At 40.5% G+C, this 26,243-nt stretch overlaps 1 protein-coding gene across 2 annotated transcripts; it reads right to left on the reverse strand.

The window, feature by feature from the left end:
• Positions 1–21,511: 21,511 nt before the first annotated feature.
• Positions 21,512–25,955, reverse strand: LOC130867603 (diphosphoinositol polyphosphate phosphohydrolase 3-alpha). Of its 2 annotated transcripts, XM_057759667.1 has the most exons (2): positions 25,121–25,955; positions 21,512–22,560 (listed from the first exon to the last, which is right to left on the reverse strand). In XM_057759667.1, coding segments are annotated over exons 1-2 (495 nt in total). In that variant the 5' UTR covers positions 25,615–25,955; the 3' UTR covers positions 21,512–22,559. The 2 variants fall into 2 exon arrangements, with proteins under 2 accessions (XP_057615650.1, XP_057615651.1); XM_057759668.1 differs by having other exon boundaries at positions 21,512–25,955.
• Between the last annotated feature and the right edge of the window lie 288 nt (positions 25,956–26,243).

The raw sequence follows: 26,243 nt of genomic DNA on the forward strand, positions 1-26,243 counted from the left end.
AGGGTGTAGACTCAAATCTGGCTACTTCCTGCTGGCATGGGGCGGCATGGGGAAGGGGAGAGCCAGGGGTCCACGTTTAGTGAGAGGTGTGGCTGGAAAGGCATCCCATGAACTGTCAATCCGGAGAAGGCAGGCAGCTGTTTCTTGGGGGAGATGAGAAGGCAGGTGTCTGGGAAAAAAAAAATTGTTATCACTAAAGATTAGTGTGCCAAAATGAGGAGCAGGTAGGTCCTTCATTGTGGCATCCTGGAAAACTGGAGGGTTAGAAGGTCCTGTCTGCTGGACAGACTAAGTGTCTTGAGTAGTTGCCCGCTTGAGCCTGGAGAGATGGTACCAGCATGGGTGTCCCAGGAGCTTGGCAGCTGAGGGGGTGGTGAGGATTACCATGTAAGGTCCTGTCCATGGAGGGAGAACCCAAATATTTTTTAAATTATCACTTTAAAAACCTACTTTTGAGATTTATACAGACATCTTATTGTGTTATATCATAATTCATAAATGCCAAACTTTATTCTGGTCTGGACACCATATATTACTTTTGATACCTCATAAACACTAATAAAAGTAAAAGCTTTTATTCTAACAAAAATCAAGGCATCTGTTATAAAGGCTTGGGTATTTAACAAATATTTGACTTAAATTTGCCTCACAAAACAAAAACTATTGATATACTTTACCTGTGTCTATAACTGAGAAATATCTAAGACACTTTTCTGTGTTTTAGACACAGCCTTCTGAGTTTTCACTTAAAATTACCGCATTGAAAAGGTTTTCTAAATTCTGTACTAATAATAGTAATATTGATTGTAGTATGTTGTAAAAATATAGCTTAAAAATAAACATGGTTGCAACTAGGTTAAAAATAATATAAAGGTTATAAAAGTAAGTTTATTCAACCTGAAAATAAAATTAATGCTTGATTCTGTACAACAATATTTTCTTAAGTATTGTTGTCTTCTTGGTAATGAATGTGTCACAAAAAGAACTTAAAACAAACAAAACTTTGTTTATTATTTTATTAAATGAATATTCAAAACATTTTATTTAATACCTTTTTTTCACTCACAAAGCCTTTATTTAGCTGGCCATTAATCTCAGCACTCAGGAGGCAGAGGGAGCTGGATCTCTGAGTTTGAGACCAGCCTGGTCTACAGAGTAAGTTCCAGGATAGCCAGTGTTGTTACTCAGAGAAACCTTGGAAAAAAAAAAAAACAAGGGAAAAAACTATTTAAAAGTTTCTGTTGAAAGAGCTATGCATGCCTATTTATAATAGTCCTACTAAATAGTGATTGTGAATCCTTTTAATGGACTTAAAGTCTGTTTATAAAGGTAAGTCTATTATATAACTATATAATACATAGTATTGTAAAAGACTTAACTATGATAATTAAAATTCAAATTTAGTCAGAGTGTCTTCCTCAGAGGATAAAGAAAATCAGATGATTTTATCAACTAAAAAACCAATACAAAACATGACATCACATCAAAGACTCTATTCTGATTAAGACATCAGGACTGTATCTTAGTAGTTCAGACTCACTTCTAAGACTGCAAAATTCAAGAGGATAAACTTTCTGACATCATCTGAGAGCACATTCATATGGAGTTTGAACGTGTTGGCTGATATGCATCTTCAATGACATCATGAATTCATCTTCAGTGACATCATCTGAGAGCGCATTCATATGGAGTTTGAACGTGTTGGCTGATACTCATTTTCAGTGCCCTTAGCAATGTAACCCAGAGTAACTAAACATTTCTCTCACTTTTTCATGGTTCTTAAATAGTTTTGTAATTAGATTTTAAAAATAGTTTATGACACTTAATATGTCACCTGTATATTTCTACTTGACAAAATAATACTTATCTTGGTTTGAATGAACTTACGAATGAAAATAGCATCCCCTGAAGGCGTAAGTCACAAACAATCCCACACCAGTTTGGAATTATGGTTAATAGAATGGTTATTTATTTAAAGGGGAAAACTTACAGATCACCGTCCCAGACAACAGCCCTCTGCACAATCAGAAAAGGAACCTAGTGGCCGGAAGCAGAGCCAGAAGCCAGAGAGAGAGGAGAGGGAAGTGGCCACTTTTTTAAAGGGAGAGAGACCACACCCCAATGGACTGGTATCTCAGCGGCTATTGGCTGAAGGAGTGGAAGGAGCTCCTGCAACACCCCCCTTTCATTTGATCATAACTTTTTGTTATGACTTTTTGCTTATGGCAAATCCCTATTGTACTCAAAACTAGGGCTTAAAGATTCCGTTTTTTTTCCGGTGGGTGAATGTGTGTGTGTGTGTGTGTGTGTGTGTGTGTGTGTGTGTGTGTATACAATTCAGTGTATTTTGGATAACACACAAAAATATCTAGTTTTTAAATTTCACTTTAACTCTATTCATTCTAATTAGAAGTATCCAAAGGTTTAAACTACACTTTTTATCCAAATTATACAAAATACATCAGTCTCTAATAACAACAACATTCATGGTGTTTTATTGCCTTAAATATGGGTGTTTCTTGATTAGCAGCTAAAATGTCCTATAGTATGATTAGCTAGACTTAAAAGTTATTAAACGATAAATGTATTTTACTAATGAGGAGGGGGAATAATACTACAGTGATCACTTCCAAAGTTCCATTACTATGCATTTAAATACACGTAAGATAGTTAGTTAACAGTACAAGTCCCTGTAAAAACACAGTATGAAATAAATATATAGTCAATCTAGCTTTTTAAAATGTGTAAATCCTGGTTATTTTGAGATACATGTTTCCTTTTTCTGTTCCCTTCACTCCAGTAGGCTAAAATGTGCTCTTCGTTACTTAATTTTAAGTTATAAGAATGCATAGCACATAGAAACAGAGGATATAAGGAAAAATTGAGATCCAGATGGTGGCCAACAGTTTTGCTATTATCCAAGAATTTCTTTCTTAATGTCATTTACCAGCTGTTTCTCTCTCCTGAAGACTGTTATTCTTCCCATTTCTCGGCCTCATTTACACCAGACCACAGAATGAGCTTCCTAGATATAAGGGACATTGTAATATTATATAAATAACACATAGACCCCTGCAAGCACAACATATGATGGTTGGAAAACTGAGAGAACTGAGAGTAAAACCTCCTGAAAAGCAGCTGTGTCTGCAGAGGCTGACTAACTGGTTAGGACTTCAGTGCTGTGAAGACATTGGAATGTTGCAGGCCCACACACTAATTACCTTGCCTTGGGCTAATTCTAGCCCTCCACAGCAGCCATTCTTTGCCCACCTCTGTGCCTGAATGAGCATCTTGTGACTAATAGTGAAAAGCCCTTTAGGATCTATTAACTTAGCAGACTACTAATTTCTACAAGCCCATAAGCTGTGAGTTTAATCAAATAGCATCTCAGACCTATAGACAAGCTTCCTGCATCCCTCTATAATTGCTTCTCTGATGTACCCATCAATGTATTTTAAATTTACCTTGATTAATTACTTTCTTTGCTTGGCAATACTATAAAACTTCCTGAAACTGCTTCCACATTATAATATGAAAATTAGGGTAACTTAAATCGCTGTTCAGGGCCGTGGTTAGGTCACTCAAAAGGGATCCAGAATAAACTAGCACTCATTCCCTTTAAAGATGAGAGCTGTGGGAGCTGGAGGGAAGGCTCATCAGATAACAGCACTGACTGCTCTTCCAGAAGACTCGGGTTCAATTCCCAGTACCTGCATGACAGATCACACAGACATATATGCAGGCAAAACACCAGTGCATATAAAACAAAAATAAATTAATTAAAAACTAAAGATGAGAGCCGTGATTTTTGTATTGACGTTAGCTATTATGGTCCTGCTCATTTTGTTAGAACATTAACATTTAGGCCAAACCCTCAGCCTAAATTGGGCCATGCCTCTCTATCTCTTCTGAGATAAGGGTTAAGCAGGAATCTGTGCTGTGACTTGGAAGATCTTAATCTATGGCATTTCCTCCATCATGGCACTATCTTCATTCTCATCTGTCGGTCTGCCTGCCTGTCTCTGTCTTTGCCACATCCCTCCCTCCCTGCATTCCTTTTTCTCCCATCCTCACTCTTACTGAACCCCTCTCCAAGCTTTAAAGGAAAGCCTCTTCTCTCATGAATGTCCAGTTATGGCCTGGAAACCCTCTTAGAGATTTTTTGATATGTGAACTGGTGTCATTGCTCAGGTCTTCTTCTAGGAGCTTGCTGAGATTTCATGGGTGCAGCTTCTCTGTTAGAAGGCACAATCTCACAGTGGACTTTCTGGCCCTCTGGCTCATACAGTATTTGTACTTCCTCTTCTGTGGTGTTTCCTAAACCTTAGGTGGAAGACATTAGTTGTAGATGTATTCATTAAGGCTGGGCACCCCATGTTCTGTTGTTCCATGCATTTTGACTAGTTAATGTTTTTGTAGCTATCTTTATCTGCTTCAAAAAATTAGCTATTTTGATGAGAGGTGAGAGCTAGCTACACTTATATTTGGGCATAAGGTTAAGCATTTAAAATGCAGGTAGGAATTACATGGGTTTAAGAAAGTTGCAGTGGTAGGTTCTCCTCTAAGACCTGTGGCCTCACTAGCATTGGTTGCTTTGCCTGTTGTACAGTGCCAAGCTTGTTTCCTTCTTTCTTTCTTTCTTTCTTCCTTCCTTCCTTCCTTCCTTCCTTCCTTCCTTCCTTCCTTCCTTCCTTCCTTCCTTCCTTTCTTTCTTTCTTTCTTCCTTCCCTCCCTCCCTCCCTCCCTTTCTCCCTTCCTCCCTTCCTCCCTTCCTCCCTTCCTCCCTCCCCCCCTTCCTCCCTTCCTTCTTATTGAGACAAGGTTTCTCTGCGGATCTCTGGCTGTCCTGGAACTCGCTTTGTTAACCAAGCTGGTCTCAAACTCACAGAGATCCTGCCTCTGCCTCCTGAGTGCTGGATTAAAGGTGTGTCGCCACTACCACCTGCTACATTATTTCTTTCTTGTTGAGCAGGCTGTCAGTCCAATCATACAACTGTTTCTTTTTTCATTTTTTTTTTTGGTTTTTCGAGACAGGGTTTCTCTGTAGCTTTGGAACCTGTCCTGGAACTAGCTCTTATAGACCAGGCTGACCTTGAACTCACAGAGATCTGCCTGCTTCTGACTCCCAAATACTGAGATTAAAGGCGTGCACTACCACCGTCCAGCCATACAACTGTTTCTTAATGCCAAGATATAAGTGCCACTGCTTCACCTTTAGGAATTCTTGCCATGCTGATCATTGTTGTTGCTCATAGGCATCGTAGCTGAGGAGTACTATTTAATGTTTTGCTGTTTGCAGTGTATATTCTATGAGAGTTGATCCTCAGGGAGGAAACTTTTGGATCAGATTTAGCTCCATTCCTCCAAGTCTTCTGTCCAAAATGTGTGATATCTTCAGCAATAGAGACTCAACTTCTGGGAAGCAGCTAAGGGCAACAGCTTGGGAGGGAACGTAATAATCCCAAGTGACCTAAGTCCATTGAAGCTATATATACATCTATACATGCATATATGCATAATATGTACTATTAGGTAAATACAAAATAATATCATTCCTTAGAGCTTTGTAACGATCTTTGTAACACTAGGGCCCTTTCATTCTTATAAATCTCATTGCAGAAACTTAGCTCAGATTAGTTTCTGAACCAACTGCTGCTGTTCATCTTTTATTAGATGAACTTATCTGTCTGGTTTTTCTGTATTAATATTTGAATGTGCTATTTCCTTGACCTTGTCGTTTGTCCCCAGTAGTCTTTCCTTTGCGTGATGGAGTTTGGTGATGCATCTCACTGTTCAGTGTACTGAGATAGACATTTCCACCATTTCCATGTTCTTCTCCAAATATGTTTGCTTCCTGAATTTTCTTCCATGTTGCGGTTTTTCCTCATACCCTTTTCTGACATTTTTCTCTTTGTTTCTATTTTTTTTCTTTATGTTCTGAGTAAATTATCTGCTTATTTGTCTGATTTTTAGGTAATTTTAATTTTTACCAGTGAACACTTGAGATAATCATCTAGCCGTTACCACTTTAAGTATTTTTAAAGTCAGTAGTTGATGTATGGTCTTTTGCCTTGTTTTCATGTTTCTTGCCTTTTTTGACAAGAATCATGTATCCTTTAGCTTGAATAATTCCTCTGGTTTCATTTGGATATGTTCAATATTCAATAGCAACTCTTAGGAGCCAAATCTTCAATACCAAGGAGAAACAAATCACTTGTATTAGTTACTTTACTCTTCTGCTGCTAAGATAAAAATACCATGACTAAGGAAACCTATATAAGATGGAGTTTATTTCGGTTTATACTTCCAGGTTGATAAGAGCCCAGCATGGCAGGGAAGTATGGCAGTAAGTGGCAGCCAGAGCTGGAAGTTGAGAATTCACAACCTTAAAGGCAAGCATGAGGCAGAGAGTGAAGTAAAAGTCGGATGCGGCTATGTAATCTCAAATACCGCCCCCGATGGTGCATTTCCTCCAGAAAGGCTGAACTCCTAAACCTTCTCAAATAGCGCCACCAACTGGGGACCAATGATTCAAATACCCAATCTGTTCAGATTGTGGCTTTTCTTGCCTTTTAGTGTGTTTTGTGTGTGCACATGTGTTTATTTGTATGTGTGTGTCTGTACATCTGTCTGTAAGGCAGATATAGTATATTGCAAAGTCATTGCTGTGATAGTCTTTTAGTGTGAATTTTATGTGTTGTTAGCTAAGACTTCATTAGATTCAGTAATTTTTTTCTAGGCAGTGGTGGTAAGGCTTTCCCTGATATAATTGCTTGTTCCTTCCTCTTTAGTTTATCATGATAATGTTTAAAAAAATTGTTCCGTACTCCTAACAGTAGGAGCAGGGGCTGTCCCTAATGCTTTGACTGGCTCTTGGGAACCTATACCTCATACTGGTTTGCCTTGCCCAGTCTTAGGTGGGGGAAACTTAGTCCGATCTCAACTTGATATGGCATGCTTTTCGATACTCTTAGGAAGCCTGCCCCTTTCTGACAGAAACAGAGGAGGAGTGGATAAGGATGGGGGGAAGGTAGGGAGGGAATGGAAGGAGAGGAGGAGAAACTGTGAGCAGGATGTAAATTAAATAAATATAATTTTTTTTAAAAAAGAATAAATGATCAACACTAAACCCCAAAAAATGTTTCCTGTAGTCAGTCCTCTCAGTTGTAATTCAAAGCTTCAAAATTTTATTACATTGACATTTATTCACAGTGTGAGTGCATTCACGTGTGTGTGCGAGTGCGTATGCACACACGCATGTGTGTTTACATGCGTTCACATGCCATGGTATGGGCATGGAGGTCTGAGAACAATTTACAACCTGTGGGAATTGGTTGTGAGTCCTAGGGATAAAAGTCAGGCTATCAGACTCGGCAGCAGGCCTTTACCTGTCAAGCCATCTTGTTGGTCCTAGGCAGTGCTTTTCTGCTGAAGCTCTATTGATACTGTTGTAAGGTGTTCTGGAGGGAAACACAAGAGGATTATAATTCTTCTAAAGTGTAGAAATTTTTATGACCCAGAATATAATTTATCTTGATGAATATTCTAAGAATTTTTAAAAAGTCATATGCATTCTTATATTCTGGATAAAGTATCCTACAAATTTCAATTACAGGCCATTCATCTATAATGTTAACTTGTTCTCTAACACTGTTGTTTTTTCTAGTTGTTGACAATAACAGTGAAGTTTCCCAATTATGTTTATGAATTGTTACTCCTTTCAGTTATTTCAATTTATTTTCTTCTTGTATTTTGAAGTTTTATCCTTTGTGCATATATGCATAGTGCTGTTATATCTCACTAATGGGATGTTCCTTCTTTACCTCTAGTAATTTTTACAATGAGTATTTATTACCATGTGTTAACCCAGCCACTCGGTTTCTATTGGTTAATACATTCATGATGTGTGTTTTTAAGCTATTATTTTCTCTCTACCTTATTCATTATATATCAAATGTATTTCTCATAAATAGCATATAATGTGGTCACTTTAAAATCAGTGCTGATGGCTCTTCTATTGATCTGTAACATTTCTATTTCAAGAAATGATGTGTTATGTACTGAAGCTGATGTGTCGAAATGTTGACTCAGTATAATATTATTTGGAGAGGATCATTAGTCAAGTAATAAATGTTAAAATGAGATCTAAAGTTGGGCCTTAATATGATAGTATCAGAGTCTTAATGAGAAGACAAGAAGAGATCGCTGTCCATTTTCTATTCCTATACAGTGGCATGAGAGGCCACAGCATGAAAGTGACTGTCTATCAGATAGGAAGACAGGCCTCTCCAGAGCCTGACTGAAGGAAGCTTCGACTTTGACTTATGTCTTCCAGAATGAGAGAATATAAGTATGTGTTACTTAAGACATCCGATGTGTAATAGATTTATGGCACGGCAAGCAAAGTAATATCATTTGGTAAGACTGGTTCTTCCACTTTATCATTTTGGGGGTTTTGTTGTTTTGATTGTGCATATTTGTAGGGTAGAATTCGGTATGATAATTTAATCCATGCAGGTATGTAATTATAAGATTGGAATAGTTAGCATTTCTGTGTCTATATATTTGAAGTAATTTTCTGTAGGGTTATGGAACCTAAGGCCTTGTGCATGCTTAGCAAGGGTCTCACCACTAAGCTACAGCCAGAGCCCCTAAATTCTGAACACATAGTAGATTTACGTATATGAATGCCGTGCACAGTGAGGTATTTCAGTATCTTTGTTGTTGCTGTCAGGCTATGCCCTACTCTAAGTTACGCCATAGTGGTTTGTCAGGCTGTGCCCTGCCCTAGGGGACACTATTTTACAAGTAACTTTTGACACCATTTTGTTATAGAAGGATGGATGTATCTACTGGTTGAACCCAGGCAACCATCCATTCAAAACAAACTGAAAAGTGACATGTTCCTGGGAGTAGAAAAAAAGCCATCCTAAACGCATGTTGTGCAGAATTACGACCATACGGTGCATGGTTGTTAGATCAGGGAACTTGGGACCAAGAACTGAAAAGGCACAGATATGTAATTTCTTCATGTGGACCTCCTAAAGTGATGGATACATGCTGCAATGACATGAATACATACCAACCTATCATCTGATACCTGGTGTGTATACCAAGGACTGAAGACTTCCTGGCTTTTCCTGGAGCTTCTTCTTGGCTTTGTCCCCTGCTGTTGACACTGCCTCCTGGACTATCTGCCTGCCTAGCAGTTCACCTGTTTGAACCTGCCCTACCATTTCATTCTCTTGATCAGTATCTTGCTTCAGACCCGGATTGACCTTTTACCTAGAAGCTGAAGTCTGCAGGTTTTCTTTGAGACTGGATTTCAGCGGCTCCTGCCAGCGCCTCCCAGTCTGGTTCATTATCTTATCAATACAGATACTTCTTCAGCCAACTTCTGAAACCTCTTGAATTCTGCTGCAGCCTCTTTAACGTGTATATGTTCTTTAACCCATATGGATGAATATACACACACACACATATATTTATAATGTTTATATATAAAATATATGTATATTGCTGTGTGATATATAATATGAGGATAATTAAATAGGAATATGAGGGCATTAGTAATTAAGATTGGAATAAAGAACCTGCATTTCACCTTGGGCACACTACTGAGATAGGCAGATTATATGACACATTGTTATAATTTGTTATCATTAAATCCTGTCATCATGGAAAGACACAAACATGTTAGTCTATGTTTCTGGCATAGCATACTCACATCACTTTAGTTTTCTGAAACCTTTCAATGGGGAGAAGTCAATGGTTTGTCCTGATGTTTATATCCTGTTAATTCTCTCAATCTGTATTGCACATGTCTGTGACTTTTGATATACTTGGACCTTTTCAATTCATTATTTATTTAGACGCTTTTTCAGCTTCACACTCTTTTGAAACTTCTTATAATACAGATAGGAAGAGGACAGAGCATGAACTAGCATTGTTTTGCATAACCATATTCCTTACCCTTATTGCTGGGTTTATGTTGTTTTCTGCTCAGCCCTGCAGACATTCATACATATGTCTCACATTTTCTTACTCTTCTGCAGTGCCACTGTATACAGGTAGAAAATACACTATTACTGATCAATACTGGGGGGGTGGTAAAGGGGGTGGCATGCATGTACACTAGGATTACCCCCTTCTAATAGTTGTCAGGAGGAGGAAGAATTTCTGCTTTGCATCAGGTCTTGCTGCCATCACAATTTGGGAGGTAGTAGAATGGAGTGTCAACTGGCACTGTCTCAAATTATCTTATTCTGCCTTATTCTTTATCAAATGTGGGTAGAACGTCACCTCTCCACTGGGCTCCACCGCCACTATGCCGGGGGAGAAAGCAGAATGGCACCTCTCACCAGCTATCACTGTTGCAGTATCACTGTATCCCATTGCAGGATACAGATCACAGAACTCGAGCCTGAGGGCCTGGGAGTTTCTGGAAAATGTTCATAATCTCCCATGTTCAGTGTTACATATCTATATCTATTTTAGTATCTGTTTCCTTTTCTTTCCTAAGTCCTCTGTTCCTGAATTTTAGAGACCATTTTCTCTTAGTGCCTAGAAAGGAATCCTCTCTTAACATATCTTTTTGGCATAACGTTTTGCCAGAAACTTGATCCTTTTAGATTCTGGGCTTTGCAGCCGAGCTTGTTTTGACCCTTGTCCATGTTCTCTTGAGTTTAGACAGAACAAGTGTGTTGTCTGGATTATATGTCCACAACTCTTCACGCAGCCCAGGTATTTCTTCACAACCATTTGTTAATAACTCTACGATCTAGATGACGAGAATATCATAATTAACAGAAATGCACAGCCTCTTCTCTATTGAAATTAGCAGCCTTTCATTCTGTGAAGAAAATAAATGAACAAAAGCATGGAACATATAATGTATATGTTAATAATTAGTATGAAAAACTCAAAGATAAAGGTGAATTGATAAAGTATTGAGTATGGGAGTGAAAGCCTGTGCTTTTAAGGCTATGGGAAGGGTTAGTTGAACTGGATCAGGGTTCCAGTGCAGTAGAGAGCTGTTGGGAAGGAATAAAGTAGAATCCATTTACACAACTAGACGACAACGCCTATCTGGCAAAATACTCTAGCTGTCTGTCAGCTCACCATTTGTCTTTCTAGCTTCAGCTGCCGCTTTCTAAGCAACATTCCTTCTCTCTATTCATTACTACAAGGCATAAGAGCATTATGAGTGATATTTCCCTAAAATGTTGAGACAAATTAAAAATGTGAATATAGTGGTTTGCTAATGAGACAGCCCTCAGAGTCAGAAGATCAAGGAACGATGCTCTACCATGTTCACAGCCACCATGAATGAAAACTGGACATGAGCTACAGATCAAATGGTTATTACTCTGCATTTGCCTTTTTGAACATGGTATGATCAGTGGGCTTCCTCAATGACTGAGGCTCATCTGCTGTGATTAGCTGAGACTCAAGTCTGTTATAAAAGTGTACTCCTAAATTGTTTTTTTTTTTGTATAGTTTACTTACTAAGTTGAAGTTCATTACATAGGGACTCAAAGTGCTGGCAGAGGCATCCTAAGCCCCAATATAGAATTAAGTTAATGCATATGTATGTTATATTTTAGAGATTCATCTGTGTGTATGTAGAGATCTAAGGAGTCAGGGAAGAATAGACTAGAAAATGTTAGGAAATGAATAAAAACATTAGAAATCCACATTAATCTAAAATGGTAATGAAAACAGCAAATGGTGGTGCACATGTATTGTTACTCGGTAACAAAAAAAGCTGTGGATTTGATTGGGACAAAACTACCATGTGTATAGGTCTTAATGTTTTCATTCATAAAATGAGGGCAACACTCTTTTCTTTAAAGTTTTCTCTTAGGACTGAGAAAACATGTATGAAATCCTTCGTAAAAAAATGAGTACATTTCCTTTCTACCTAGGTGTTATTTCTTTTTCTCAGAATCTTTCATCCTTCAGTAATAATAGGGCAGGCTGGGTAGTTGTGGCACACGCCTTTAATTCCAGCACTCAGGAAACAGGGGGCAGTCAGATCTTTGTGAGTTCAAGGTCCCTGTCTACAGAGTGAGTTCCAGGGCAGCTAGAACTGTTACACAGAGAAACCCTGTCTAGAAAAACTAAATGTGTGTGTGTGTGTGTGTGTGTGTGTGTGTGTGTGTGTGTGTGTGTATTTGGAGATTATCATCACCATGTTAAAGACAAGTTTACCGTCCATTACCTGAATTTACGTGTGTCTTGATATTTTAAATAGCTAAATAAATACAAAGTCTTCATCATATGAATCACTCAGTCTAAGCTTTCTTCCCTCTCCTAAGTCTTCCATTCCCATCCCTGTTTATATATCTAAAATAGCCTCTTAGGGACTATTTTGTCTTGGAGCCTTGAATGGAACCCTGAACCTCTCTTCTGATATATATTCTTTTGTTATGACCGCTGTATGTGTGAGTGCAGAGTTGAGAAGTTTCTCTGGGAAAGGTGTGCCTGCAGAGAGAAAGTTTGGAATTCAGCAGGTTCTCTTCCGGGTTATTTTGATACAATTCTTTCCATGCAGCTGATTCCTTCTCAACCCTCACACCAAAGAAAATGAAGGGTCTTTGCTGTCAAGGAGTCAAATGTAATCAAATCAAACCAAAATTAGCTCATTTCTCTCCTATCATTTCTTTCATCAGCCTGACTGAGGGAGCAGACATGCAAAGTACTTAGCTCTTCAGGAATAAGTTCTATCTGGATACAGGATGACGCTAGATCAGGAGCATTTTATTCCTAAAGGAGATCCTAAGAGTTGTAATGCCAACCCCTAGAACTGGTGTGTGAGTCCTTGAAATGCCCTAGTGTTCGGGATATTTTCTATGAAAGGGTTCTGGGCCTGGGGATAGCTACAGAAATATGAACATTTTAATTTTATGTTTATTTAATAATAATATTATTCAACTTCAGAGCAATTTGATTTTAGTGCTACATTGATTTAATTTTAAAACTATTAAGTGTAGGTCACATATAGATGAAGCAAAAGCCATAAGGATGACATATATTACTAAAGTGACAAATGCTGCTTGAAATTTTAGTGTACACTGAGAACTGGCATAGTTACTGAGAGACTTGACAAAGAAAAATGAGTTCAATTTCTAGTTGTCAGATACTTCGCAGTTCCATAACAGACTTTTCATAACACTCGATACACTAATGTCACATGACACAGAGAAAAATAAATGTATAGTAACTCGGTTTGAAGAATGGCTTTTCATGTCAGTGTCACTGCAAATATTAATTTTAATTTGACAGATAAGTCGACTATATTTCCTTCAGTATAATGGCAACTCTATTTGGAAAAAAAAGCCAAGGAAATGAAGCCTTTCCATTGGATGGATCTCACAATCTAGTGAGGAAGAAGTCACTGACAGAAATGCACAACAAATAACTAAATGTGCTAAATTTGAAATTTATAGAGTGAAATGTTGAAAGAGAAAGGAAGCAGCAAAACATATTGAGAATGAGTGGGCAAATAAAAAAGAAAAGGAAGCACATCCCATTATAAATGGGAAATGATGTAAGTAGTTTGTACCTGTTGGTGCACGTACATTTGTACATGTGTCGATGTACCTGTGGAGGTTGGAGTACTAACACCTCAGGTGTCATTCTCAGGAATGCCATCAACCTCTTTTGACAGAGGACCTCCAATACTGGCTTGGAGCTCATCAATGAGGCTAGACTGCTTGCCAGTGAGCTCCGGGGCTTTTCCTGTTCTCATGTCCCTAGCGCTGTGAATAAAGTATGTGCCACAACATCAGACATGGGTTCTGGGGATTAAGCTCAGATCCTCATGCTTCTAATGCAAACACTTTACCAACTGAGCAATGCCCCTGGCCTGGTGCCTTAGATTTCTACCCAAAGGGGAATGGTTCTTTCATTGTATCACCATAACTGTGTTTGCTCCCTCCCTAATAGGCAAAGGCCTGAATCACAGCTAATCACAGTCTTAGAAGAAGGCTATGAGATCTAAACACAAGACAACATGAGACCTACTCCCTCCCTCTTGAAAGGCTGTCATCAAAGATTTTTCTGATCTCTTTCCTGATTTAGAGAGGGTTAAAAGGAGACTTTCTGTTCTAGGCATGTGAGGATAAAACTGTGAAGGCTTTTTGTTATTGTTGTTGTTGTTGTTTATTTTCAAGACAGGGTTTCTCTGTGGTTTTGGAGTCTGTCCTGGAACTAGCTCTTGTAGACCAGGCTGACCTCGAACTCACAGAGATCTGCCTGCCTCTGCCTCCCGAGTGCTGGGATTAAAGGCGTGCACCACCACTGCCTGGCAAAACTGTGAAGTTTTAAGACCACAGAGCTGGCATCTGCACTTGACTCTTCAGCAACTTGTGTTGTCATCTCCTGGTCCCTTTGTCCTGGTGTCATCATTTTGATGTGTGTGATAAAGATCTCAGGGAGTTAACACCTCTGGCTAACATAGTTATTTTATTTTCTGTGTTGGCTATTTACTTTGGTTGTCAATTTGATTGCATCTGGAATGAACTACAATCTAGAAATGGAGGACACACCCCTGAGAATACTTTTTTGCTTGGTTTGAAGGAGGTGAATCCATTTTTAGTCTGGACCTTTGAGATAGGAAGACACACACGTGTGATCCGGATCTTGAAGCAGGAAGACACACCTTGCCATACATTCTGCTAGAAGTGTGTATATGTCCACAGAAGAAGAAAGCTTTTGCTCATTGCCTGCTTGCCCTCCCCTTGCTAACACATCCATTCTTCTCTGGCATCAGACAAAGACGACTTCTTTGGGACTCCAGCACATACGGAAGACCAGCTGAGACATCTAGCCTTGTGGACTGAGAAACTCCTGGATTCTTGGGCTTTCTGTTCACAGCCAGCCATTGTTGGATTAGCTGGATGCAGCCTGTAAATCCTTCCAATAAATTCCCTTTATACATAGAATTCAATCTATAAATTATGTTCCTCTAGAGAACCCTGACTAATACACTGTCCATGTGTGTAAATAATATACCGTCCCTTTTTAAAAGCAGCTCATTTAATGTTTACCGGCTTTTCCAGGCCTTGTCTTTGCTTTCTTAATATTTGTGTCCTTCACATATTTGGTACCAAGGTGAGGTCAGAAAATATACAATGACTGTGGTGGTTTGAATGAGAATGGCCCCGATAGGCTCATTTGTTTGAATGTTTAGTCCCCAGCTGGTGGAACTGTTTGGGAATGATTAGGAGGTATGAGATGTGGGATGTCCTTCTGTATATGTGTTCCTTTTATTGGAAAATGAATAAAGCTGTTTGGGCCAATGGCTTAGCCAAATTCCCAGAAAGCTCTTACATCTTAATTTAACCCATTTCTATTCATCTGTGTATCACCACGAGGTTTGGCCTACCAGTAGGGTTCTGGTGTCATCTTATTCGGAACATGGCATCTCCTTGACTCCACCTACTCTTTATATATCTCTGTTCAGATTTCCTGCCTGGCTTTAGTCTGCTAAGCCATTGGCCACAATATCTTTATTCATTATCCAATAAAAGCAACACATAAGCAGAAGGACATCCCACATCATGTGTGCCCTTGTTGGAGGAGGTGAGTCATTGAGAGTCATCTTTGAGGTTTTAAAAACCCATGCCAGACCCATTTTCATTCTCTCTCTGCCTCCTGCTTGTGGATCACGTATAAGCTCTCAGCTACTGCTCCAGTGCCATGCCTGCCTACCTTATGGGAAAATGACACAGTTAACAATGGTGGTTTTGCCAGACATATTAGTTCATGACTGTACATCAAGCATTTAGGAGGGTGTGGCAGGGGAATTGTAAACCAGCCTGGGCTACATACAGAATTCCAGACTAGCTTGGGCTAGGGACTTTGACCCTGCATAAAGAAAAAGATGTGGTAGAGGTGTAAGTGGACAGACACTTCTGACGAAGCCTCGCCTCTTCAAAGATACATACTGCGTGACATTGCACAGGATCCATAATATCTGTTTCTAACCTACAGGAACACCCAGGATAAAAGGATCCTTTAAGGAAAAGCATCAGTGGCCACAATGAGTTAGTAGAGTACTTCTACATGCCTATCAATTGTGTGGCCATGGAAAGAAAACATCCTTTGCAAAAATAGCTAACACTACCCCATTCCACTCTGTAGCTAAGGCCTGTAATCCATATGGATTCAGTTACCTTTCTAGAAGTCACAGTTCTGGAAATTCTTGTCTTACCTAAGCAATTCTTATCTAAGACAGAAGAATAGATGTGGCATAAGCCCCAGCAGTACAATTAAATTGAGGTATCTGATGGGGAGGCTCACTAAGACTCTGACCATTCTTGTGTTAGTTTTGACTGCCCCAAGGTATTTGTTGGTGTAGCTGCTCTGTTTTAGTTTGAATGTCTTGAGCCAGACTATTACTACGTAGCCCAGGATGGTCTCACAACCTTCCTACCTGAGTCTCCCCAGCACTGTGATAAAAAGGCATATGCTACCACACCCATCTCTGCAGTAAACCTTTAACCCTCACCTCCCTCCCTTCTCCATTTGCTCAGACCTAGACAAACTCATGAGAAATAAGATGACACCCCCTTCAGTGTTTTGACTCATTGAACAAACAATCAAAATTAGATTAAATATTTCACATTTACACAAGGACTTGAAGAAACGGAAGTCCATAGGTAAAATATGCCCTGGTTTGCATTAAAATAGGACCTTTAAGGTTTGAAACCATTATACAAGACATATTTAGGCAAGGAAGTGATTGTTTCAACTGGTTTTTTTTTTCCGTTTAACTGCACAATAAACTTAACTGCCCTTATACTTGGAATGAATGAATGAGTCTTCTTGGTTATCACAGTCTTAATGCCATGGCTCACCCATTAAGACCCCTGGGAGTAAGGTTATAATATGTAAATTAATGGCTCAATACAATTGTCAATTAATACAAATTTGGTCATTGCATGCTGTTGAATGTCTACATCAACAGCCTTTTGCTGCAGTTTTCTCTTTTTTCCAAAGTGAAATACCCAGATAGATCATCAGCCTTTCTATCTCAAGCAACCTTTGTGGGCAAGACCTGATTGTATGTGATTTTCTCCAGGAGTACAGACATACCATCATGACAATGGCACCCTCCTTTTAACTGATCCTGTAAAAAATACTCGGGACATACATTTACCCCTCACTGGTAGATTTGTTCCAGGATATCTATCCCTTCTCTTGATGTATCACAATTCTCACATGCTCAGATCCCTTATATAAAATGACATGCTATCTGCATATAATCTGTATATGTCATCTTAATTTAAAATCATCTTAATCTAAATGTCATGTGAAATAGTTGTTATGTGTGCCATTTAAGGATTTAAGGAATCATGACAAGAAAAAAAATGCCTGGACATGTTTGGTACAGTTGCAGTTTTTAAAAATACTTTGATTCACTGTTGGGAAAACCATGGAAACAGCACAGAGATGAACAACAGGCTATACACATACTCAAAAGGCTAGTTCATAAGAAAAGTAGGGGCCCTTGCTGCACATGTGGTACACTGCCTTAAACATCTTAATTATCTGGTAAACTGAGAGCTGCTTCCTCCCTGTCACGGTCAAAAGTACCTACTGATGCTCTTAGCACCCACATTAAAATGAGCATCTTTTAGGCATTTTTGAGTTTTTGAGTTCTGCCACACTTACGTCATTACTTGCAAAGTTCATCATCTCAACAAAGGCTCTAGCAATTTTCAAATGCAATAAATACTACAGGCACTCTTATTAAAACCATGCTTGCTAGAGACTCCATCAGTGGAGAAGCTTTAACAACTTACTCTAATGCCTGCTTTCGTCCCTGATGGCCATTTGTTGTCTACTATCTTCTACCTAAGACAAAAACAAACAGACACAAAACTCATGCTATGTCTTTAGAGGGGCTATTGCTGGCTTCATATTGGTATTTCCTACAAATAGGTCTTCACAAATCCTTAGCACATAGCCTTCTATTTACAACCTTGGCTAGGCTTTGGAATCAGTACCCTCAAGTCCCCATAGCTATCAAACCTTTTGCTACAGGACTGAGCCAAGATGCTGGGGCCTGTGGCATCAGACTTGCAGGTGAGAATGGACATCTCTGTCTTCAGTTCTTTGTCAGATTCTGTGCTGGATGAAGTCACCTCTTTCCCAAATTGTCTTCCTAGAGGCGCCTTTAGAAGAAAAACAGGAGTTGGGGCCTATTATGAACACAACACTCCTCTAAAAATTTGTCATCACTTAAGCAGGATGTCCCTGAAAAAGAAAAAAAAAACTAAACCTAAAGATCAAAACAGTTAAATCTTATATTGTAGCTAATGCAGTGGGTGTCCTAATTATAAATCAAGGCTGAACCAAGACCCTCCTTTTTGCTTTCAGAGTTCCATGTATTGCTGAAGTCAAGTAATTCCTTTTCCTTTGTCTGAATATACAATACTGAGCTCTAGAACAAGACCTTATTTTTTGTAATGGTGATAATTGAATGCGCTCTACCCCTGAGCTGCAACCCTCAGCCATACAAGCCACCTGATGGAATCTTCACTATCTTAATAGATCTCTAATCCCAAGTTTAATCAAGGAAGCATGGGACTGTTCAAAAATTTTCCTTAACAAGATCAAGAATAAATTATAATACAATTTTCTACATGCTTGATCGCTGGCAGCAGTTAAGCCGTATGTCTCTTCTGTTTCATGCTTAGAAGTTAAGAATACAAAAATAAAGCTCTCTTGTCCTTTAATGACCAACAGAGCTCCACACAAAATGCAAACTTCCAGCTGGGCACCGAAACCCTTACTCTAGTCCTACACCACAAGTCCAATACAAACTCCAAGTGTCCTCCCCATTCCCTTCTCTAGAAATCTCAGGCCAGCTTTAAGGGTTTCTGAACCCCACGCCCACCCAACCCCCCACTCCATCCTCCACCACCCAAAAAGGCCTCTTCGTGTTAAGCAATGAACCTTTAAATGTCTGGTTGATCTGACATGATATCATCAGTTTTTTCTTTGTTTGTTTGTTTGGTTATTTGTTTTTTTTTGAGACAAGGATTCTTTGTAGCTTTGGAGCCTGTCCTGGAATTAGCTCTTGTAGACCAGGCTGACCTCGAACTCACAGAGATCCACCTGTCTCTGCCTCCCAAGTGCTGGGATTAAAAGCGTGCACCACCACTGCCCGGCTCATCAGTCTTTTCATTGAAAGCAAATTTTGTATTGGAATGCATTGTGTATCTTCAAAGTGGCCTCAACTGAAGACCTATGTTTGTCACTGCAACTAATGTGCATCTTAAACTTCTGGCAACCGTCCAGGATAGAAGACAGACAGCTGCAACTCCCCTGGAAGACTGTCATGAACCAGTTTCTCAGCTAAGGTTCTGGTGTGACCTCAGAGCTACAGAATGCACGAGCACCCCACTGTGGCTCCTCTGCAACAGCGTGTCCCACAGTTTATATCACAACCACCGTGCCATTGTTCCTTGTATTTGAGGACATAAAGACAAGAACCAAGGAAGCCGTGAACCCTGTGACTCAAGTTTTGTAGTGTTAAGTCCTAAACTGATAACATCTTCAAGTAGCTCCTGCATCCAATCAGTCAGGCCTTGGCATTGTGTGTGGGAGCTTCTTACTGCTCTGTCAGTGAGTAGAAACTAAACTAATAGAACTAGCATACTTGTGTCTACGCAGCAGTTGCTACGCCGACTAAATACTGAGCATTTAGTAATTAATTACCATGTCCTTCAACCATTTCAATCTCGGAAGCCTTCACTGAGTTATCTTATATAGCTCTGTGGGGCCCATCTTGCACCTAAGAAAAAAAATTCCATATTATATGTTACGAAGCTAAGAAGTTAGGAAACTATATTAGAAATGGAAACTCTGAGAAAGTAAGATCATGATTTATTAAAATATTCTCCTGAATAATGAAAACTTTGATCCAAGATCATGCTGTCCTTATGGTGTGTCAGCTTTTTTTTTATTTTCTAGAAAGCAAGTAAAGTTACACTGTTGCTTTGTGTTGTTTGTTTGGGGCTTTTTTTGGACAGGTATTAGCTAAAACAATCACTAATATCATAAGCATTTTTTCAGGCACCATGAGTACCATGGTCCAGACTCTGGGAATAAGGAAAAACCCAGTTAAGAGTCTCAAGAGCCAGCAGACCTTACAGTTCAACTGCATAAGGTTAATATGAGTGGGGCACAACTGACCCAACAGAACAGTGGGGTACTGGGAACATGCTGGTGTACTGTCCTCAGAGATAAAAAAAAAAAACCCTCTCAGAAGCAGTGGTTTGCAAAGGGAGGAACTATAAATACCTTCTGTATTTTCCATGTTGGAAAACGGAAGGTTAGACAGGTAAAGTGACTTGGCAGAGGCTGTGATAGTGTCTGGTTTAATCATCTTTGAGCCACAACCTACCAGGCGCCAAGGCACTGTCTTACCACTAGCACCACTTCAAGTTCCCCGGGAATCTGCTTGCCTTCAAATCTGAAATCTCCTCAAATCAGCTGAGGCAAATTAGCAAACAGCTTCCAAAGGAAGAGGGGCATTTCTCAGGGAGCCCTTGTAAAGCAAAGCACTAAGCAGCTTGCATGAGACTGGCCTCTAGGGGGAGAATTTCCTCTCCCCTTTTCCAGGAAACAGTTGATTCAAGGCAAGTGCTTGCCCTTGGGATTAGGAACACTTAACTCTGAGCAACATAAGGTGCAGCCTCCCATTTCTTCATCAGGAGGAAATCATCCTTCATAGGAGCCTGCACTGCAGCTTGAACCACCTTCCTGCTCCTTAACCACAAGTGTCAGACTGAAGCGAGCCTGTGCATAAATGCCCACCTTCAGTTATTCTGACCCATGCCTTCATTTCCGCAGCTTGGGTGCCCCTGCAGTCAGGAGTCCTCACTGTTTGTTTTCTTCTTTTACCTGCCTTGAAATAGAGTATTAACATGACATGCAGCACTTGTGTCTACAACTAATTGATCTTGTTCCCCCAAGAAACTATTAACATGGCATTTTGTGGATTTTTAGATAATAATGTCCTAGAGATCCTGTCCCTTGATTTCACATTGGTATGAATTAGAATGAAAATGGTGTCAAAGCCTCTCCTCAGCACAGCAGAACCAACCTCAATTTCCCAATAGTTCTAAATAAAACCATGATTTGTTGTTCTTCTGAAAAAAGAAAAATGTGATCCAATAGTTGTAAATAATGATTTAGCTGTTACTATTTCAGTAGGCCAAAGCCAAAAAAAAAAAAAAAAAACACCTTCAAATCCTGGTCTGTACCACAGGTGTAACTAGCCATTCCAGGGCATGTCTCCTTTTATTTCTGTGAATTTGACATCTTACACCAGAAGCAGTATCCTGGAGCCAACACTTAAAAATCATTCTATAAACTTTTCCCTCCTCACTTTTTTCTCTCTACATTACATACTACACTGAAGAACTCCAAGATTGCCAATGATTTTGATTAACATTTTTATTATGGAAAATGTCAAACATACAAAAGCAGAGATGAACGTATATTATGAACATCATGTAATCATCATTCAGCTTCAACAATCTTAAAGGCCAATCTTGTTTGAATATGTCCAGTGAATTTAATATCTAGATGTATTTTGAAGCAAATCCCAGACATTATATCATTTCAACTGTAAATATTTGAATGCAGATAAGAATTCTTGTTTTCAGTATAACAGTATTATAATAATCAATGTGAAGCCAATACTCAGAATAGTCTAGTTCTCTGATAAATTCATTCATCTTATAGTCTGATCAAATCAGGATCCAAATAAGATACATGCAAGTATTGATCACTCTCTGAAGCCTTTTTCAATTCACAGGTTCAACCTCTACCCTTTCCTTTCATCCTTGTGACTTACATATTGAAAAACTGGATCATCTTGTCCTGTGTTTTCTTGAAGTCAGGATTCTATGAATCTCATCTGTTTGATATACAGTAAACTGTTTCTCTATCTCCTGTATTTTCCATAGAGGAGAAATTATGTCTATAGGCACAGATAAATTTAGGTTCAAAATTTTGGCAAATGTAGGAGGTACATAATGTCTGGGGTAACACAGACATATGCGTAAGAATTTTTGCTACTATCTCACAGCTGCCTTGAAATAGTTATGTGACACCTGATATACAAAAGCCACACAGATGCTAGAGATTAGAAGAGGGGTGTTTTACCATTTACTATTATTACAAAATATTAAACAATATTCAGTGATGCCTACCATCAATCAAGTACTGTATGCGAGATATAAAAAGACTACGAAAGCAAGTTCATTGCATTCAAGGTCATATCTGATGGGGAAATACAGACAAAAGCACAAAAAGGCCACAGGTGCCAAATAGAATTCTGTACAGATACAGTGGTAGTGCAACAACCTGAAGAATAGCCAGTGTTAATAACAGGAAAGAAGTGTCCAAAAGCATAGGGTGAGCTGTGTCCTTGGGGATGTCAAAGGCTCACCTGTGCTTCACAATTCCATTCATCACTGGGTTCACATACTTGATTCTTTCAAAGTAAATCTGAACAACATTTATTCCATTCACCTAAAAAAAGATAATCTGATTAATAAGGTTTTAGTGGTTTGTCCATTCCTGTAGCGTCTAGACAACAAATATTTACTGAGGATTTAGTATGCTTCATCAACCCTTCACACAGGAAAAGCCTGCAGTGAATTATCCAATGTAGTTCCACTGTGAGTTATCCAGTATAGTTCCACTTGTCAGCACAGGAGAGAGCCTAAAGAAATCAATTCTCCCAGGTATGTTACAAAGCTTAAAAGGGAAAACCAGGAATTCACTGGTAGTAGACATTTCTAGTATGAGCGTCAATGAGAAATGTCTCTGAATTTTAGCCCGTTTTGAGGCCCTGGAGTTATGCAGGATTCAGGTTGGGTCCTAGTCCTCAAAGTTCATATTCTATAAGGAAAGCAGTTAGTTAGGAACATAACTACAATAGGTGCTTCCACAAAAAGATCTCTGAGAACAACAACAAAAACTTAGCTAGCTGTTGGTATTACATACGTTCAAAGCATCTTCTCCTTCCCTCCCAGCTAACAGCTACTAAAGGAGACATTGTTCTTTCTTGGAAAGGAGCACCCAGAAAGGGAAGTGGGAAAAGAAGCAAGCCCAGATGTGTCCCAGAAGCACTGCTACCCATGCTGACTGGTATTTTACAAGCTGCCTGTTCTTCTTACACACTCCCTCTTTTACTGATGCTTCTAAAGAAAGCTTTAAAACAGTTCTTTCCAAGGAAACCATACCAAGGAATTATTGGTAGCCATGTTTTAGCCCTTCTTGCAAAAACAATCTGAACAACAAAACATGAGTTTCTAATACATCTTATGCCTGTATCAAGCATATCAAAATTACTTTGACTTCAGCATGACTTCAAGATTTTTGAAGGTTAAACATAGGCACTTGTCCATTGGAGGGAAAATCAGCCCTTTAGGACTACATGTTGAAAATAAATTTATGCTATCTTCTGTAAAAGTCTTAATTAACTTTCATCAGTACACTGGATTAGGGGAAAATGGGATGAACTATAAAATTCCGCGTACATCTGAAGTGTACTTGGCATGTAAAATGCGTAGGCACTAAGTAACCACTCCAGGGAGAAAATCACACCTGTTTGGCAAACTTTTGGAGACTATGAGATAGAGACAGGATTTTCTTTCTTTCTGTGTTGACTGTTCTACCTGAATTTCCTGAAATGAGTCTATTAAAAAGACAAGATTATTTGGAGGCTTTCATTTATTTGTTTTCTAGAATGAACCCCACAAAGGATATTTAGCTGTATATATTTGAGTTTACAGAGTGATAACAGTTTTTTGCATGCAATATGGAAATGGAAAGTACTGGAAGTTTTGAAATTGCATAAACAATCTCTGGAGATGTCAGAGAAAATCTCAGAAAACTTTACTGCTCAATCCAAATGCTGTTAAATGACACAAAGTATGATTAATAGAACAAGACTGAAGTTTGCTTAAATCAGCAATCTCCTCAAATTAGTCAAAGAGTTCAAATGTCAAAATATGATACTGTGTAGTTGAACCCCCAACATATAACCGGAATTTATAGATGAAAAGTATTTTTATGTATATAATACAGAAATAAAGCAATAATCCAGTTTCTGTAGGATTGGTATATATCTTAACGGAGCTTACTGGGAATATCTATTTAGTAATTTAGATTACTCGGTAATTAGTGGAAATCATATTCAATAATTTGGCATTATTTAGGATATCAAATTACATGCTTGGTTTATAAAAGCTATAATTTTGGTAAACAGGTTTGTACTCATTTCTTTGCCTATCAATTTTGCTTACTACACATATTTTACTGAGATGGATTTATGTAACAGAACCAAGAGGGGAAAGGATGATATTCAACTCTATGTGTACCAAATTTGTAAAGTAACCTATAGAATAATATGTTAAATTAGTGTCACCGTTCATGTATATTTATTACAGGATTGTGGAATACATTTAGAACGTTGATATACCCTCCAGTCAAATCCACTGTGAAGTCTGTGAATGAGAAAACAAGGGGAAAAAATACAAAAAGATGCCCCCCCCGTTCCCTCTCCCCCGCCAGCTGGTAGGACTCTAAAGGCCTCCACTAAGAAACAAACCACAAGCCTGACATCAAAAGCGCGCACGCACACTCACGCACAACACATGTAAAAGGTGTTTAAAGAAAAAAAAAAAGACCCAAACAAAAACATCATAGGGCAGACAGAGAGACAGACACATACACACACACACCCTCCATGAAGAGCAGGGCAAGCAGTAAGGCACCTTTCACAAAATCCCATCCAGCTCTGGCTGAGCGCAAGATTTTTACAGTGTCACCAAGAAGCGATTAGAAAAGCATCTGAAAAAAACGTGCAAATTGTCTGCAAACAGCGCCTGGCAACCAAGACAGTTTGCAAGCATGATTCAGAGGTCTGCCTGCCAAGGAAACAAAAGAAGCCTCCCTCCTGCCCGTGCGGGCGCACAGGGCAGGAGAGGTGCTCTCCTGGCAGTCAGGAGGCAAGTGCGGGGAGGCGACAGGCAGGAGTCCGGGCAGATGGATGGGCGGGCAGGCGGGCGGGAGCGGTACATACTAGGGCTCGCTCTCTGGCTGGGACGGGGCGGCCGAGTTTCCATTAGTCGGGGAGCCGCCCAGCTTCAGTTTCTCCAGGTACTCGGCATGCACGGGCTTGTGGCACTGGAGGACCTTGATGGCATCTTCGATCTTGAACCATTCGCGCTTCCTGCCGATGCTGACCGAGTCTTCCCAATCCTCCAGCAGCTCGGTGACGGTGAGCACGAACACGTAGGTCCGGTGCTTGCGGTCCTGGTTCTGCTCGAAGACTCCCAGCAGCCGGCCCAACTTCCCCTTGACTCCCGCCTCCTCGTACACCTCGCGCACCGCCGCGCCGTCCGGCTCCTCCTCGGGCTCCAAACCCCCGCCGGGCACGATCCAGCGGTCGGGGTAGCGGCTGCTGCTCACCAGCAGTACCTCGTCCTCGCGCTCGCTGCGGAAGCACAGGCACGCGGCGCGCTTCTTGAAGCCCTCGGGGTCGTAGGTCCGCGTCTGGTTCGGCTTGCACTTCATCCTCGGCGCCGCCGCCGCCTCTCTGGTCGCTTGCAGCTGCCGAGCGGGCCGCCGCTGCGCAGCCGAGGAGCTGCTGCGGGCAGGGAAGGGGCCTGGCAAGGGCTGGAGGAGAGCAGAGCAGAGCGCAGCCAAGCGGAGCAGAGCCGAGCGGAGCCCGGGGAGACGAGGCGGGGGTGGGCGCGGGGGCGAGCCGGCGCGTCAGTCAGTCCGCGGGGTGGGCAGTGCCAGCCGGGTGCGCCGAGGGTCGCGAGCCCGCTGCCTGATTGGAGGCGCCGCTTCCGCCGCCAGGAGCCGGGTGCCCAGAGCCCGCGCCTCCGCACAGTCCCCGACTGGACCGTGCGCGGTCCCTACCCGCCCGCCCGTCCGCGCTCGCGCGCTCGCTCCGTCGCCGGCCACCCTGGCAGAGGTTGAGCGAGGTGAGGCGCGTGCGCGCGCGTGGCCGGGTCCGCGTGCGCGTACGCGGCGGCGGCGGCGGAGGGCGAGGGGCGGAGGCGGGGGTCTCCCGACTCCCTCCCGCAACGCGTGATGTTGCTGGCTCACTGCGCAGGCGCCGCGCACCGCCTTGCCTGGGAAGCTTCTAGTTCTCCCTGCCCTGGGGAAGTGCACCCCATTTGTGACATTGTGCAGGG

This window comes from Chionomys nivalis, chromosome X, assembly GCF_950005125.1.
Source record: "Chionomys nivalis chromosome X, mChiNiv1.1, whole genome shotgun sequence".
NCBI classification, from domain to species: Eukaryota; Metazoa; Chordata; class Mammalia; order Rodentia; family Cricetidae; genus Chionomys; species Chionomys nivalis.